The sequence below is a fragment of the Peromyscus eremicus genome, chromosome 8b (genome assembly GCF_949786415.1).
Source record: "Peromyscus eremicus chromosome 8b, PerEre_H2_v1, whole genome shotgun sequence".
NCBI lineage: Eukaryota > Metazoa > Chordata > Mammalia > Rodentia > Cricetidae > Peromyscus > Peromyscus eremicus.
The window spans coordinates 27622629-27641021 of record NC_081424.1 but is presented as its reverse complement, the minus strand read 5'-3'; the positions used below and the strand labels follow the sequence as shown (position 1 = coordinate 27641021).

The 18393-nt window shown below is 38.1% G+C and overlaps 1 protein-coding gene across 1 annotated transcript in view; it reads left to right on the top strand.

The window, feature by feature from the left end:
- Nucleotides 1-18393, top strand: part of Echdc1 (ethylmalonyl-CoA decarboxylase 1) — a 28708-nt gene that overhangs the window by 660 nt on the left and 9655 nt on the right. The window contains exons 2-5 of the mRNA XM_059272610.1: nucleotides 3400-3615; nucleotides 6000-6142; nucleotides 12158-12210; nucleotides 14203-14283. Of these exons, the coding sequence (XP_059128593.1) occupies nucleotides 3400-3615; nucleotides 6000-6142; nucleotides 12158-12210; nucleotides 14203-14283 (493 nt within the window). The remainder of the gene's footprint in view (nucleotides 1-3399; nucleotides 3616-5999; nucleotides 6143-12157; nucleotides 12211-14202; nucleotides 14284-18393) is intronic.

Here is an 18393-nt window from a genome sequence, read left to right as displayed (position 1 = left end):
GTTGACTTCCTTCCTTACTATGGAGTTATGTTAATTTTCTAGCACAATTCAATGTTTCCAGCGTGGTGTTAAATAGAAAAGGACTTTCAATGGAGGAACTAGTATATAAGAATTAGAGAGGAGAACCTTTGGTCCCAGATGGCCAGAGGGGTATTCTTTTCAGCTTTCCAGTGGTTTGACGGTTAGCTTTCTCAGCTGGAACAATCTGTTTCCTGGTAGGACAGCAAGGCACCCTGCATGACACAGTTTGGATAGTTCTTTTGCACTGAAGAAAGTTTTATAAAATTGTAACTGCCCCAGAACCTTTTCATTGCCTTGTGTGCCCAAGAGTAAAGCAAATAGAGGTTGTTTATATGTGTCTAGTCCGTGGCAGCCCCTGAATTTCAAATTCTTTACTTGTATTTTCAGATTCTACACTAATTCACTAATGTCTGACATCTTATCATCTTAGCATTACAGCCATCATGCGTCCTTAAAAATGATTTCTTTTTAATAATGCATATGGGGGAGTGGCCAGGTTATGTGCACATGAGTGAGAGGTCAGAAGAGGACTGTGTCTCCTGGAGCAGGAGTTACCAGCTGGGAACCAAACTCAGGTTCTCTGGAAGAAGGGTAAACAATTTTAACCATTGAGCCATCTCTCCAGCCCAGACCATTGTGTATTTTAGCTTGTGAATTTAGAATTGGGGTGAAAGTATGCACAATATACTATTATCAAATTGTTAGAATTGGAATCCCAAGGTTTGGGTCAGTGAGTCTAGCGGGCTTAAGCTGTACTTTGAATTACTCGGGTACAGACAAGGAATCTCAAAGGAGTACAGAAAACAAGGGTCAGTATTGGGGAAGGCACAGAATAAAAGGAAGAAGAGAAAAATAAGGAATTAGTAGAATGGGTACATGTCTTAAGAGAAGCCTTTCTTGGGAAAGTGTCCATTTCACAAATCAAGGTTTTCTAACAAAGCAATGCATTACCTAACTATTTTAAGTGTTCAGTGATTTGAAGGTAAAGAGGCATGATCTGATAGCAATAATACTAATCATGCTAGAGTTGCCAGATGTTGGAGAATGAGACAATATATTTAAAGTAGGCAGATCCCTTACCAAACAGACAAACAAAAAATACTGATTCTACTAACCTATAGTAACAATTAAAATGCCAATGGTTTTTAATCCTCTACTCTATATTTTATATATTAATTTCTTGTTCTTTTCCTAAACAAAGCATTATAAAAATGCAGACAAAATAGTATTCTTTAAATAGCCATCTAAATCCTAATCAGACTTAGCATTTTCATTTGGAGTTATGACCAGTGTGGAGAAGATCAGAACTTTTGCTCCAAATTAATTTCTTTCTTTTTTTTTTTTTTTTTCTGGTTTTTCGAGACAGGGTTTCTCTGTGTAGCTTTGCGCCTTTCCTGGGACTCACTTGGTAGCCCAGGCTGGCCTCGAACTCACAGAGATCCGCCTGGCTCTGCCTCCCGAGTGCTGGGATTAAAGGCGTGCGCCACCACCGCCCGGCCTAAATTAATTTCTTAATTATCTCTTCATACTGGATCATACTCAGGAGCAAACCAAAACTTCACAGAGCACACACAGCCCATTTAAAAATGATAAACTCATTAGGTTTCCTTCTGACTGTGTAGGCTACTCAACTTCTCAATTGAGTTTGTGTGTGATCTTGAGAGCTTATCTTTTGTTTTTCTATAGCAGAAGCAGATCCAGCAGAACCATGACAACCTGCTCTGTGTGGCCTTCTTACTGTGAGAGAGTAAAGGTAGCTTCAGGTGTCTTCCCAAAATATGAAGGATATTGTGGGAAGAAGACTGGCCAGTGGAGAGGAAATGAAAGAGAATCCAAGTCAAAATAGCAGTACCAATAGAGGCAGGCACACTTGGTTGTCTCCTACAGAGAGCTCAAAGTCAGTCAGTCTCTGGAAATGGAAATGAGTAGGATCACATAGGTCTTGCCTGTGTTCCCTCCATTAAGTTTGCTAATCATTTTTTGCAGTTTACTGGTAAATCACCTCTAAATCTAAAAGAGTATATTAGTCCTAACCCATAACATCCGTTTGCCTTGTGAGAGGAAATGAAAATTACTGATATGTGTAACATGCTAATATGGGATGATAATAATAATAATCACATTCAGGGAAAACTTAGGAATTCTGTTTTTGAAGTACCAGGTCAAAAAAAAAAGAAAGAAAAAGAAAAAATTAAGGGAGGAAATAATATAGCATGTTACATTTGTGAGACTGGTTATTTGGGTCCATGTATGTATCTATGTATGTATGTATGTGTTATGTGAGGGGTGGTCATGAGAGAAGAGATAAAAGTTTTAAGTAAAGGTCACATCACAGAAAGCTTTGGACACAATTCTTTTGTTGGTAAAGTGGCATTAAAAATATCTCAATTTCAGAATATCCCAGTTGAATTATAGGGACATCCAGTAAATGAGTCCTGAATCAGAGCTAGGAATGTGAGATTTGTTACCTTACAGACTTTAGGAAAGCTGTGGGCAGTAGAATAAAAGATCTGTAACAGTCAATAAAAAAAAATGCACACACAGGAAATGCTGCAGTACACTGTTCCTGGGGGAGATACAAAGCAAGTGTCTGTTCTGTCCAAACTGAGAACCAATGACAGACCGACATCACAGTCCACACAGTTCCACCTTGGTGAACTTAGTGCCTTTATTGGTTTACTTCCAAGAAGAAGAATGACTTAAAGGCAGGTACATCACTGAAAGCCCAACCCAGCGTGGGCAAACCCTTAAGAAAGCTGAAACCTGCTGTGGATATCTGTATGCTGTGAATGTGTTGCTCTGATTGGTTAATAAATAAAGTGCTGATTGGCCAGTAGCCCGGCAGGAAGTATAGGCGGGACAAAGAGAGAGGAGAATTCTGGGAAGTGGAAGGCTGAGTCAGGAGACACTGCCGGCCGCTGTCGCCATGAGAAGTAAGATGTAAAATACCAGTAAGCCAAAAGCCATGTAGCAACTTATAGATTAATAGAAAGGGGCTAATTTAAAATATAAGAACTAGATAGCAAGAAGCTTGAGCCATTAGGTCAAACAGTTTAAATAATATAAGCATCTGTGTGTTTATTTGGGTCTGAATAGCTGCGGGCCCTGGTGGGACTGTAGATAACTTCTACTACAGGAACCTTGAAGGAAAATGAGTTGTAGGCTACCCTGGTCTACTTAGCCAGACTGTGTCTTAATCTTTTTTTTTTTCTTTTTTCTTTCTTTCTTTCTTTTTTTTTTTTTTGATGGAGCTTACCTTCATTGGAGAGGTTTTTACAATTCAAGAGAAAGGCTTATTATTATATCCAGACATAACAGTAGAAAATTAAAAATTAATCTCTTTTTATTGGGACAACTGCATACTTCTTTCTTTTCTAGAAATGGCAAAAAGTCTTTTGACTCCGTCTCTGTCTGCAAGGATGAAGCTGTTACAAACGGGAGTGTCGCTTTATAATACTTCTCATGGCTTCCACGAGGAGGAAGTGAAAAAGATCCTGGAGCAGTTTCCTGGTGGATCCATTGACCTTCAGAAGAAACAGAATGGCATTGGCATTCTCACTCTGAACAACCCCAATAAAATGAATGCCTTCTCAGGTATGAGAGGTCTGCCTTCTCTAGCTAAAGAATGACACTAAGTCATAGCCTGCTGTCATAGTTTTTCTTGCCTTTTCCTGGTGGAAGAATTCTTGAGAGTCTCGGTATTCCTTATAGAATATATATACACAGAAACAATTTTCTATAAAGTGAACCAGAACTATTTTTGTAATTATGCATATGTTGATTTTTTTTTAAATCGTGAGTATAAATCTTGATAAAAATGAATTCATGTGTAGTGTTAAATATTCTAAGCAGTCACTATTTAGAAAGCAAAATCAAATAGAGCTGCCTTCCCATTCCTGATGCCATGCCTTCCTCATCATGGAATGCACCCTTGTTCTGATGTCATACCTTCTTCCCTATGATAGGCTCCCAATACCTTACCTTCCTCACCATGATGGAATGCACCCTTGTTCTGATGTTATACCCTCCTTGCCCTGATGGCATGTACTCTTGTAAAGTGTGAGCTGGAATAAAGCCTTCTTTCTTTAATTTGTTTCTTGTCGGGAATTTTGACATTACAGTGAGAAAAGCAACTCTCACAGATTGCATACAGTCACTCTATGGATTTCTGTAAAGTACTTTTTAATGTCATAAATGAAGATGAAAATTTCCCCAACAAGAAATCCTTGTGGAATTAGATTTATTTTATTGTATGTTATTTGGCTAGTTTAGAAACTAAATTTTGATTAGGCAGTTTAACATTTTGATTCTGTGTATATCAAACATAAATGTTTCAAAAATATTTTCACTAAAAATAACTCCTATAAGAAGTCACATGTGAGATTTTTTTCCCCTTTTTGTTTTTATAGTATGTTTTTGAAATCTGTTACTACATTTAGTGTATATCTCAGTTGACCACCCACTTTCAAGTGTTCAAAATTTGCATGTAATTAATGGTAGTAGCTCCATATATTCAATTATGTAGGAGAATATTAGTTTGATGCATAATATGCAAAACAATTAAAGCAGAGATGTTTTGAGTCTTGGTGTTTTGTTAGCTTGGATGGGGAGATGAGTGAACTGCTGCCATGCCTTTTCTTAAAAACAGTCCAGTCAGATACTCTACGGCCCATTATTGTGTAAGGTCTTCTCCAGCTCTTAAGGTTTAGTGCACTAAGTCAAAAGAGTGAGTTTAAAATTAACTAGTACTATAGTTTGTTGTTTTATATTCATGGCCACTATTATTGTTTTGGCACTTAAATGTCATGCATGATTGAAGATGCATATTTGTCTGTTTTGATTTATTTTTACATTAAATGTGTGGATCTTTGGTTTCTCCCAAACTATAAATAATTGTCATGTAATAATATTTTTCAAGCACTCAGGATATTCTTAAGAAGTTTCCATTTTCAGTAGATCATACTTAGAAAGGTTGATTTCATTAGTTATCTGTGAATTTATAACATTGATCTAACATTTACTGCAGAACCTCATCACCGCTGGTTACTTTAAAAATGGCAGAGTAGTGATTATTGACCTTGTGGGATTTTTTTTTTTTCCAAAAATAAGTCTGTATATTTTAATGGGATCTGGGTAGTAAGGCTTGGAAACAGTAGATTCTCTGGAAGTTCCGACCTTCAGTTATGATCTTTACTTTGGCTTCTAATTCCATTTACCTAGGAAAGTAAAATTAAGCATATTGAGGACATGACCTTGGAAGATAACCAAAGATGTGCATAGATACAAATTATTCAATAGAACTTCACGAAACGTTTTCTGCTGTTTCCGATTTTAAATTTATTGTTAAAGGACGCTTGCATAGGATTTTGTAATCATATCACCATAACTATCTAATATATAAATCATTGATTTGACTGCTGGTCGACCTGTGAAGCACTTTCATAGTGTGCCCTCAGGCATGTCAGTTTGTCAACTATGTCATTAATTTATTACATATTTATTAGCCCTTTCCAGACCGAACTAAAATCTTGTTAGTCTTGCTGGGAAGAGAGTTAGACTCTCACTTTGCCCTATATTTTTTATAGACTGTATGTCATAAAATATCAGTTATCTATGCTCATAAAACTTGTTGAGCTGCTATGTTTACCATAAGGAGTAATTTTTCCTTATCACTGTATCCAATATTGTATATCCCAACTTTTCTATGTCTAGGACCTGTATGGTACATTCTTATTTTTCTTTCCAAATAAATTTGTCCAATTTCTTAAGATACATAGATTAATGAATTTAAAATTTTAAGGTAGGGGCTGTTTTATATACCTTGCTTGTATATTGCATTGTATAGCACAGTAGGCATTTGGTAGCTATACAGTCAATATTTGTAAAGTGTATGTCCTAGTGGTCTTGCTTGGCACTTTACTATTTCTGGTTTTATCAGTCTATTACATGTGTTCATGTTTTACTCTCTCATCTGGTAGGTGTCATGATGCTACAACTTTTGGAAAGGGTAATTGAATTGGAAAATTGGACAGAAGGGAAAGGCCTCATTGTCCATGGGGCAAAAAATACTTTTTGCTCAGGATCTGATCTGAATGCTGTGAAAGCACTCTCCACTCCAGAGGCAAGTATGTGGGCTGTGCACCGAGGTTGCTCCCGTCAGACACGGCTGAAAAAGTCGTATTTTAACCTGGGTGGTGGTTGCTATAATTCATTCGTACTCCTTAATAGCCTTCAAACAATGGTTTTTGTTTTGTTTATTTTTAATGAGAAATTATAAAGATTTATAAGTGGAATAATACAGAAAAACAAATAAATGTTAAGGTCTTACCTACAGGGTATCTATAAAAGACATTTTGGTTGACATGCTGGAATGACTCATCCTTGTGGTCCAAGAGGAGGACTCTTGGTTGTGCTGGTGTTTTTGGAGAATGAGTGTCTCTTGTCTTCAGTGTTGATCCTGATGCTCTTCTCCCCCTCCAGTAATGCCCCTGGGTCTCTTTCTTTTCTAATTTGATTGACTATTTTTAAAGAAAAAAAATTTAAATTTTAGAATAATTTTAAGATTGTGAAAAAGTTGGAAGACTAGTATAGAGTCCTCCATATGTGTACCCTATGCCCTTTGTTTTAGCTATTACTTTGATCTAAAGATTCATCAAAAATGTATGTACCAATGAATGAATCAGCATATGAATCTCTGCTCTGGGATCTCATATGTGGAATCTCAAATAGTGAGATTGAAGCATGGAGGAAAATAGTGGTTGACAGTAGTGAGGAGGGAATAGGGAAAGGAGAGCTTCTATTACCCAGGTAAATTCGTGCTAGAAATTAGTTCTCTAGCATAGTGTCTATAATGAGAGTATATCCATAAACTTTCCTAAGATGGTGGATCTTATGTTGAATGTTTTTACACACACGCTCCACACTGATAATAAAGGGGATGGGAGAAAAATACTAGAAATGATGGGTGTATCTGCAGCGTGAATGGGTGCTGATAGTTGAATTGGTGATTATCTCAAGTTGTGCACATTAGATATGTACTTGCTTTTACTTGTCAGAGTAGTGTAAAAGAGAAGAGAGAAAAGGAATTCCATAAATTATTGGTATTGGTAGTTCTAGTGTGTCCTTTTCTGCTTTGGAGTCCTATTTAGGAGTCATCATGATTCCTTAGATCTCCCATCTGTGAAAGTTCCTCAAATTTTGTGCGTGTGTGTGTGTGTGTGTGTGTGTGTGTGTGTGTGTGTACAGTCTTACTCTAGCTCAGACTTTCTTAGAGCTCATTATGTACATTTTGTATTCTTGACTGGATTCAAAGTCCCTGAAATCCTTCCACCCCAGCCTTCTGAGAGCTCGGCTGATAGTCATGAGCCACTATACCAACTTCTTTGTGGGTAATATTCAGAGTGACAATAGCATTTGTCACGTATAGGGTATATTTATCACATGATTATTTTAAAATTGACAAGTAGAAGTGGTGTATATAAAATTCCTGAGCCATTTTTTTTCCAGATAGTCTGTATTCTTCTGCACCTGAGAAGTAATTGTGTTTGTGTAAACATGAAATTTGCAATCTTGGAGCCTAGCAATCTCAGGCACTTCACAGTTGGATGTACGAATACATCTAACACTTGCAGCTGAGACAATGAGACCTACTGTGATCTCACATTGTGAATGTGTTTTCTCTCAGTGAAGCTCTTCTGTGTCCAGCATGCTGAGTGTTTGTGTTACAGATGTGTCAGCAGCATCTGTATATTTGGTGAATTTGCCTTCTGGGAATGATGAAGTAACTGAAATATATGACAGTTTAGTAAGTGGATTACATTGTCCTCTAAATTTAATAAAACGCTTTAGTATGATTATTAAATGACTTGTCTTTAAAGGGTAGTTATGTTGATGTTTTGCCACTGTAATTTTTCAATTAAAAAGTCTGAAGAAAATTTCCAAATGTCCATAGAAACAGACAAATCCAGTGAAACCTTCACATACCCATGACAGTGCCAACATTGGCAATATTGTGTTCCTAAGCTGTTTCCCTACGTTTTCCTTTCATGTGTGACTGATCCCTTAAGAAGCTGACTTCTCTTGGGGTCTTTGGTTTCCTGATGAGGAAAGGAACTCCAGTTGCCCCTGTTACACAGTTGGTTCTTAATCGAAGACGTGGAAGCCAGGAGATGGATGAATGTGACACAGGGTTAGCCCTGAAGAGTTAGGTAAAGGAGGATAGCAAAAGGTAGAAAAAAGGGTGGAAATATTACTCAATTACAAGAGCGAGGTTTTATGCCATGAATGTTCTGGAGACCCTAAGAAGTCTCCTTTTAGAAGTAAGAAGGAGCTGGGCGGTGGTGGCTCACACCTTTAATCCCAGCACTCGGGAGGCAGAGCCAGGTGGATCTTTGTGATTTCGAGGCCAGCCTGGTCTACAGAGCAAGATCCAGGAAAAGGCGCAAAGCTACACAGAGAAACCCTGTCTCAAAAAACAAAACAAAACAAAAAAAGAAGTAAGAAGGAATCAAAGTCCACAGTGGTAAACTTGAGTGTACAGGGAAATACAGAATTGCTTACTTTACAGCAGTGGGTGTAAAGAGTCAAGGAAAGGTTTGGTGCTTAGAAAGCTTCAGAGTCTTCACCTAGCTTGAAGATACTGTCCTCCTTCATCCCTGACCTCTTTTGTTACTCTACTGACAATGTATTGCTTGGGTCTTCGTTGCTTAAATGTCTGCTGCGACTCCCCCCCCCCCCCCCAATTTCTGTCTAACTGCTTAGGGCTTGTTGCTACTCTTGTACAATTTCATTTTAGCCATAATGATATATAGAAAAATTACTTATTTTCCAAATATCTTTCAGTGTATTTGGAAGAAGTTCATCAATCCATAAAGCTAGTTCTTATGGTCATAGAATAAGATGCTTTGCAGATGGGAGTTTTTGTACTCAAGATGGTTGCAAGTGCATAGTGCGATGCTCATGGTTTCTTTGTGCACATTGAGTTCTGCACATGCTTTGTCACGGTTGTTATTGGGAAGAGCTAAAAAGGTGAACTTGTATCCCAGGGTACAGACAAAGGAAACATCTGTGGCGGCTCTCCACGCCTTTGTCCAGTACTTCCCAGCTGCCTATACCCAAACATTGGCAGGTTGGTCTTTTCCATGATTATTTCCTCCTGGTAATGTTTTGTTTTTTGCTCTCCCTCCCCCCCACCCCCCTCCCCATTCCTTCCTTTCATCCTTTTTAAATTTTGTTTTATGTGTATGGGTGTTTTATCTGCATGTATGCCTATGCATCACCTGCCTGTCCAGGGAGGACAGAACAGGGTATTTGATCTCCTGGAATGGGAGTTACAGATGTGGTGAGCTACAGTGTGGGTGCTGGAAATTGAACCCTGGTCCCTAGAGGAATAGCCCATGTTCTTAACTGCTGAGTCATGCCTCTAGCCCCTTGACTTCTCTTCCTCCTTCAACTCAGGGAAATAAATGAGTGTTTGACTATGTAGCTTTGGGTGATGACTTAATAATAATTCTTCTTCCGTTCCCTCCTCCTGTTCTATCTACTTCCTCATTTTTTGTATAGACCAGGCTGGCCTGAAACTCAGAGATTCTCCTGCCTCTGCCTCCCAAGTGTTGAGATTAAGATGTGTGCTCCCATGCTTGGCCAAATTAAACCTTATCCCTGGGTCTTTGGGGCCAGTTTTAAATTCTGCTTTATGATGTATTATGGTCAGAACACACTCATTCCATTACAGAATTGCCATTAGTATTGGTAGTATGCTGTCAGCCTCAAGGAAGGTATCACACAGCCTAGCATTTTCTGCCACCACCACATCTTTGCACTACAGTGCAGATGGATTGTTTCTTCATTGGTGTTCTGCTCAGTTAGTTCAAGCATTAAAAAGCAACAGTATACAGTACCTTAAGGGTTGTTCTTCCAAGATTGTTGAGGACTTCATTGTTACATTCCTTAGCCCCCATCCTGTAGAGGCAATGTGTCAAATAATGAATTCAAACACACAGTTTACAAAACAGTTTATAAGTACTGTAGTTAAGGTGCAGGAATTAAAAAAAAAAAAGTACTGTGAAACACAAAAGAGGAAACTATTGTAGCATTTGGAAAGTTGTGATGGAATCACATTATTTGACCCAGGGATTTCTTGAAATAGAACAAGAACATGCTGCTACAGCTATGGATTGATGGGCTGGTGTGAACAAAATACAGAACATGTGTGTGTGTGTGTTATATGTGTTATATGTTATATATAATATATAATACTAGGTATATGATATTTAGAGGGTTGCCAGATATTTTGGTATGTTGTGGCTGAAGTTAAGATTCTTAGTTGAAGGGTATGGAGTTAATAATGTCAGTAATGTACTTTAGGATTATGTGGGATTTGGTTTTTCCAAGATCTTAGACTTTATTCTGCTGCTGATAGGAAAGCGCTATCCTACAGGAAGATTTTTACCAAGCAGCAGGATGGAAAGTATATCTAAGAAAAATAAATTAAATACAGAAATTCTGATTAGGAAGTAAAGCTGGTTTTTGTTTTTTTTGTTTTTGTTTTTTTTTTAAACTAATCAACCCATGAACTGATAAACAGGTCTAGATTAGCTCAGTTGGAATAAAACCAGAAAAAAGAAAGTAAATATTGGGAATATTAAAGAGGAGGAACTAAAAAGATACACTTAAGTCCTGATAATGAGGATTTTGTAAACTAGAGAAATTAGTGGCAACAGCAACATTCCGAGCCTGCTGATCATTACTAACTTTTCTAGTAACTAAGTAGCCTGTACAGAATGTACAGATTTCTACCTTTCCTGCCATCCTGTAAATCAGCCAGAATTCCTGTTTGTGTTCCTGATTCCTCTGCGTGAGAACACTGAACTCATAGTCATGATTTGCTCCTGTGCACGCTCTTCCTAAGTGGTGGCACTAGAACTCACACTGCCTGTTTACTCCTGGGAGTTATGAGTGCTGAGTTTGAGGTCCTATTAGCAATGCCAGAGAAGTACAGGAAGTGGAAATATCTAGTAGGTTCTAATGCTTCACACAAAACCAACAGTGGGAGTGGCTTAAACTTTCAAAGAAAAGAGTTCAAATAAAGAAGAGAGAGAGAAAGCTATGGGGTGGGTTTGGGAGAGTACTTGCCTTTAGGGGATTGGCTGAGTGGGAAGAATCAAGGGGAAAACTGGAGAAGAGCAGTCAAAGCAACAGACAAACAATCAGGAGTGAAAACTTCTAGAAAGAGAGGACCTGAGTGAGGAAGTGGTGTCAAGTTGAAGAGCAGATGATAGAGAATAAGGACAAGTCATTTAATTTGACAAATAGGGTATTACAATGTTTGGGGACAAGGCTGAAAGTCAGATTATACTGGATTGAAGAAGGTATGGCTCTTATGAGAAAATATATAGTTTGTAAAAAAAAAAAATCTAGGAATCACAGCCTTGGTGTGCAAAATCCCAGAGCTCATCATAACTCCTTTCTTTTACACATGGCTTCCTGGAGGTAGCAGGTGGGGAGTCACGCTCAGGTTTCTCCCAGGTTACCGTGAGTGGCGCTTGACTCTGTTCTAGGAAGCTGTAATGGTCAGTCTTGGTTGTCAACTTGATGGGATTGAAGAGTCACTATGGAAATAAACCTTGGGGCATTCTTGTGGAGGGCTTTTCCAGATTAGGTTAATTGAGATGGGAAGAACACCCTAAATGTGGGTGACACTATTCCATAGGCTGGGGTCCTGGTCTGAATGAAAAGTAAGGAAGCTAAGCAACACATTCACCCCTGCCTGCTGCCCGAGGATGCAGTCCTCCTAGCAGCCCCGTGGTCCTGCTGCCATGCCTGCCTCGCCATGATGGACTAGATCTCAAACTAGGATGCCAAGTCGGCCCTGTCTTCCTCAAACCCCTGTTTTAGAACTTTTGCCACATCAGTGAGAACAGCAGTTCAGGCCACCGTCTGACTCGCCTTGTGCAATGCTGAGCTCCAGCTCTGGGAGAGCAACACACACAGTATCATTTTCCGTTCAGCCTCACAGAGTGTGAAATGAAAACTTTGATTTTCAAACAGTTTGGCTTTGTTTCTTTTCAAACTCTGAATTTTAAATGTATTTCTTATGTAATATACTCATTTTTGTGTTTTTTTGTTTAATTTAAAGAATGGAATGGCCTTATCTATGTTCATGCAGAACACCTTAACAAGATTTATGAGGTAATGTATCTTTCTTTTAAAAATAGGATTTTTAAAATACCAGAATTAATAATTTATTATTCCATTATTTGTACATTTAAAAAAGTTAGCCAAGCTTCAAACTGTGTCTGCTATAATGATGGACTATTTCTTTGTGCCATAGAGAACAGTCATTAGAGTGAAATGTTAGTGAGGTGTGAACAGTGTTGTAAATCAGGAGAAAGAGGAAAGTAATTTAAGAAACAGTGCCCACATAACCAGCTACCACAAGGAACAGCTGTAGGGACAGTCAGATACTGACACCAGACAGAGAAAGGATGTTGATGAGGAGGTGACATGCAGAGATTCCTCCAGGATGGAGAGCGGTAGAAATGGAGCGAGGTGGACTGCGTCCAGATGAGAGAAAACTAGATTGGCAAATACTTTTACAGCTATCTGACAAAAATGGGAGTACTTTGTATCTAGATAAAGGAAAAGGGAAGAAAAAAAATCTGCATTTCAGATTGTAGATTTTGACATGCTTTGAATCCCTGATTTTCTTGTAAATATAAGCAGTTTAAAATGATGAAAACTAAGAAAATCATATTTAAGCATGCTTATTAATTAGACATTTCTGTATTTTTGGTCCTCATCTGAGAGTCTAGAAAAAATAATAGAGATATAACATTACTGTTTTAAATACCATTGCCTTAACTGTTTCTCTTACCACATCGTTCTTGACTTTTTTTTTCTAGTTTAAAACTTTTTTTATTTTAGATTATTTTACTTTATATGTCTGAATGTTTTGCCTGGGTGTCTGTATTGTGCACCACATGTGTGTCTAGTGCCTTCAGAGATCAGAGGAAGGCATCAGATCCTCTGAGCTGGAGTTGTGGATGATTATTAGCTGCTGTATGGGGGCTGGGAGTTGAACCTGGGTCCTCTGCAAAAGCAACAAGCACTCTAACCCACTGAGCCATTGGCCCCTTTTTCTAGATTTTTTAATTGTAATTTTTATTAATTTATGAGGCAGGGTATTATGTAGCCCAGTTTGGCCACACACACACAAACTTACTATTAGTCAAGGCCAGCCTTAAACTCCTGATTCCCTTGCTTCCATCTTCTGAAGTCTGGATTATAGGTGTCTAACACTACATCTGGCTAAAAAGGTTTTCTCGTTTAAGTGATCCTTTCTATTTGGAAGTAGGGCTTATTAGGAAATATTTAGTCACATTAGACCAATAGCTTTACATTTTGGTTAGAACCTATAAAAAATGAATACTTTGAAAACATTTTAGATCTATCTGATAGAATTCTCACACTGTTGTGACATGATTTATTTTTATTTAATTTTTTTTTTTTTTTTAAGATAAGGTCTCACTATATATCCCTGGCTGTGCAGGGAGTAGACCAGACTGGCCTTTTCACTCTTAGAGATCCACTTGTCTCTGCCTCTCAAGTGCTGGGATTGAAGGTGTTTACCAATGTCCCCCACACATTCTTTATAAGCAGAAACAGTAAGATTTACTTTAAACACTAAATAATACTTATATATACGAGCAGTCTATGGCCGTTTAAGTAGCAATGGTAAGTCTTTTGGTGGGAATCTTAAATACTTGATTTTGTAGCTCTGTGTTTCAGACCAGGTTATCTCTTCAGATATGGCCATAATCCCCGTACCCTGACTGTAGTGCAGACAGTTTCACCGTGACTGTGCTGGATTGATAGCGTAGAGAGTCCCTGTGCTAAAGGTGTATCATAGGGTCCGTGTTTAGAAGACAGTTACAGTTTGTACCACCACTGAAGCAGGCAGTGGTTCAGGTAGGTGGTTTGCTAACCCTTGGTAGCACAAGTGTGAGCTGCCATGTGCTCGGCCGTATGCCACTTTACTTCTGATGGTGCACAGGTTCAAGGATTCATTACCCTTGATGGCTCTTGTTATTAACACTGCGAAATGTTGAAGACCTTAACATGATGTATAGAAATGAACCCTAAGGTTAGATTTATTCACATCCATTTTCCTTTAATATACAGACTACCGTTAATAAGCGTTGCTCTGGTTCAAGGCTGGGCAATGGGTGGAGGAGCAGAATTTACTACAGCATGTGATTTCAGGTAAGATAAAAATTGTTGCAGGCTGTATGTATATGTACCATGTATAGACAGTACCTGCAGAGGCCAGCAGAGGCTATTCGATCCCCTGGAAGTGGAGTTGTAAGCCACCATGTGAGTGTTTAGGACCAAACCTGGATCCTCTGCAAGAACAGTCAGTACTCTTAACTGCTGGGCCGTTTCTCCAGGTTTAATGTTTTATTTAAACAGCAAAAATATATAAATGAATAGGTAAATAAATAAAGCAAGCTCGCTTCCTGCGGGGGAGATTGTTGCAGGCATAAACACAGTTAGCACATGCTTGAATATAATTTTGCCTTAATTTCAATATTTCATATATTCTTAAACAAGATAATCAGTATTTCCTGTCGTCATTAAAGTAGATAATTTTTTAGTTTAGTACAGTTACTGTTGTTTAATTATGCATTTTTAAAAAGCAACAAAACAGTGACTTAATAAATCAAATTCATACTAGAAAGTCAAGGAAATATATGAAAGTCTAAAATCCAAGAGAATTATTCAGAAGGAGTTAACAACTGAAGAACATAAGAAAAACAGAAGAAAATGGACACAAAGTCTCCCCTGTGCCTGTCTTCAAGAAAGAGATTTCCTGAAACCCGTTTCTTTCTGAGATCCATGTCTCCACCATCTATGATCCACAGCAGCTTTATAAATGAGAGAACAAAGTTGCAGGAAATTCTAGGAGCTGGTAGTTCTTCCCCCTTAGAATGATCTCCAGCTTTTGGTAGCTGTGTGATTACAGAGGCCATAAAAATCTGCTGCTTTGCACAGGCTTGAGGCTGCCTTCTTAGTACTGTCCCAAGGAACCACTCTGAGGAAACCTCTGTATTCTGTTGTAAGCTTATTCTGAGATCCATAAACCTGGAGTAAGACAGTATCACATTGAGCTCTTGTGTATTGACAGCTTTGAGAAGTCCCTGGAGCTTTGACTATGTCATAGCAAAGAACTGTGTTTGCAAGAAAGTTAGATGCTTTATTTTTAAAAATATACTTGATCCTTTTAAGTGTTCAAAAAATGGTGTGTGTATTGTAACTGGAGCTCCAGTGAGAGGCAGCAAGGAGCCTGAGCGCTGGTACCACGACTATTGATCTTCACTTTGTGTTCCACTTACTCTGTCTGACTTGAGGAAGCAACTGTTACAACTTTTATGTCTCCCTTAAATATTTAGATACATCTCAATGAGGTCGCGAATATATAGATTATAGCATAATGTTCATCCTTAATGTACACAAATTATTATTTTGAGTCTTAAAATTATATAAGATTACCACTTTTTTTTTTTTTTTTTTAACGGAAATGTCAATAAAATAATGATCTGTCATACTTGAAAACTATTTTCTTTGTTTGGCATACTTTCTGCCGTAGGGCTAATCTTGATTTCATTTTACATTTTTTTAAAGTACTTCATAGCAATATGGTTTACATATTGAATAACGCTTATTAAATGATTTCATATATTAAACATAAGACAATTTTAGCTTTTAAAACCCTGCCCACAGAATTAAATTTTTAAAAATCGCTTTTTAAAAAGGATTTTTTTTCTTTTGTATGAATGTTTTTCTTACTTGTATGAGTACCTGTGCCCACAGAGGTCAAAAGAGGGCATCAGATCCCCTGGAACTGGAGTTAAGACAGTTCTGGGCTGTGATGGGCTGCTGGGAATAGAACTTGTGTTCTCATTAAGTGCTCCTAACTGCTGAGCCATTCTCCAGCTCCTGAAAATCATTTTCTCTGATTGTGTTCATTCTTTTCTACTCACGATGTACACTTCATCCTTCAAAATCTTGGCATGTACATTAAGAGAAAAGTTTCAGTTAAATTTTGGCCCTTCTGCTCTGATAAATAGCATTCTGAATATTTCAATGTTACATTGATCAGAGTTATAAAGGTTTTTGAAATATCTTATATTCAAATATAAATTACATGTAGCCAGAAGCACCCATCTTAATTGTGCGGTATAAAGGAATTTTGATGATGCATATACCCATGTAACCACCACAATTAAGATGTGGACCATTTTTCTTTTCCTTATACACTTGTGAATAATGCTGCAATAGGCATGAGTATGCAGGTGTCTCTGCTGTACGTTGACTTCTATCCCAGAGGTGTATCCACAGGAATGATGCATACAACTGGATCATGTGGTAGATCTCTTTCTAGTTTCTGGAAGAATCTTTGTGGATTTCCATAGTGGCTGTACTGGTTGCTATCTCACCAACTGTGTAGACAGTTTCTTCTTTCTGCATCCTCGTCGGCATTTGTCCCTTTTCTGTGACTTGATGAGAGCTGTTCTGACCAGGGTGAGATGGAGGCTCCATGTAGTTTGGATTTGCATTTTTCTAGCAGGTAAAGAAAGTTGAATATATTCTTTTATGTGCTTTTTGGCCATTTATAGTTATTTTGAAAATTGTCTGTTGTTTGGTTCATTGAGTGGTTGAATTATTTATTTAAGGAAGTATAATTTTGAGTTCTGTGTATGTTTTGGATTGCCAGTCTCCTGTCAGATGGATGAATAGCTGGAGGAGATTTTACTCTGTTCTGTGGATTGCTTTTTCATCCTGACAGCTTCATCCTTTGCATTACCGAGCTTTTGTATTTAATGCAGTCCTGCCCATCAGGTTTTGCTATTTCCCAGACCACTGATGTTCTATGCAGAAGAGCATTGGCTGTCCCTGTATCTTGAAGTGTTTTTCCTTAGGAGTTTCAGTCTCAGGTCTTAAATTAAGGTCTTTGATTCATCTTCAATTAATTTTTGAGCAAAGTAAGAGATGGTATCTACTTTTCCTCCTCTACCTGGGAGGGAGGGTTGCCAGGGATGAAATGAAGACTTTGTCCTATTTCTGTTTGTCTGATGTTTCAGCATGCTTCCTAGCTGGAGCATCCTAGCTGGAGCATCCGCTCCGCTGATTGCCAGCGCCTGCTTTCTCTATTTCCTCAGTCCTCCTGTCCTCTTCACTTTGCGCATTCAGAGTCCCAAATGTGAAACCTGATTCACCGTCATCCCATGTCTTGCTTTCTTCTTAGTAGCATCGCAACACTGAGTCTTGTTGTTGTTACTTGAGATAGGATCTTTCTGTGTAGGCAAGTGCCTCTGAACTGGGATTCCTTCCACCTTATCCTCCCAAGTGTTGGGATTACAGGATTGTATCTCTCCACACTTGGTTTTCAATGAGCAGAAATTTGTAGTTTTTAAAGTATTTTTAGATTTTCATTTTAAAATATTTACAGCTGTCTGAAAACTTTTAGTCAGACTCCTAGGATGATAGTAACAGATAGCCAGGGTATAATTACAGATCAAGAAATTCAGAGATGCAATACTTCTAACTAATCTGTGGATGTTATTCAGTTTTTCTCTATTATTTACCATTTTAATATCCCTTTTTCTCGTCTGGGATCCAATCAAGAATCTATTTTGTCTGATATAGATATAGTCACCCCTGCCTTTTTCTGCTATCTTTTCTGGCCTTTTATGTATACCTGCTGTATAACTGAGCATAGGTTATTGTACGTCACATGAATTAGGATCATACTTCTTTTTTGGTAGTCTGAGGTACTGAATTCATGGACACATTGGGCAATCCACCTACCATTGAGCTACATCCCTTGCCTTTTTTATATTTTTAATTTTGAGATGGGGTCTTACCAAGTCACCTAGGGAAGTGTTGAAGTTGTTGTTCCTACTTCTGCCTCAGTTTCTTAAATTGGGATTAGTGATCTGCACACCAGGCTAGACTAGGGACATACTCTTTTTATTCTGCCTTTAAATTAGTGGATTTGTACTATTTTACACTCATTGTTACTGACATACTGATTTCTCAGTCTGTCATGTTTGTTAAAAAAAAAGTTATTTTTATTTGCATTAGTGTTTTGCCTACATGTATATATGTGTACCTTATGGTGTTCTCAAGAGGGCAAAAGAGGGTATTGGATCCCCTGGAACTAGAGTTATTGACGATTGTAAGCCATTATTCAGTGCTGGGAACTGAGCCTGGGTCCCTTCCAAAAGCGGAAGCTGCTCTTAAGCCCACTGAACTATCTCTCCTGCCCTTGCAGTCTATCATCTTAATATTGTTTCTAATGACTGGATTCTG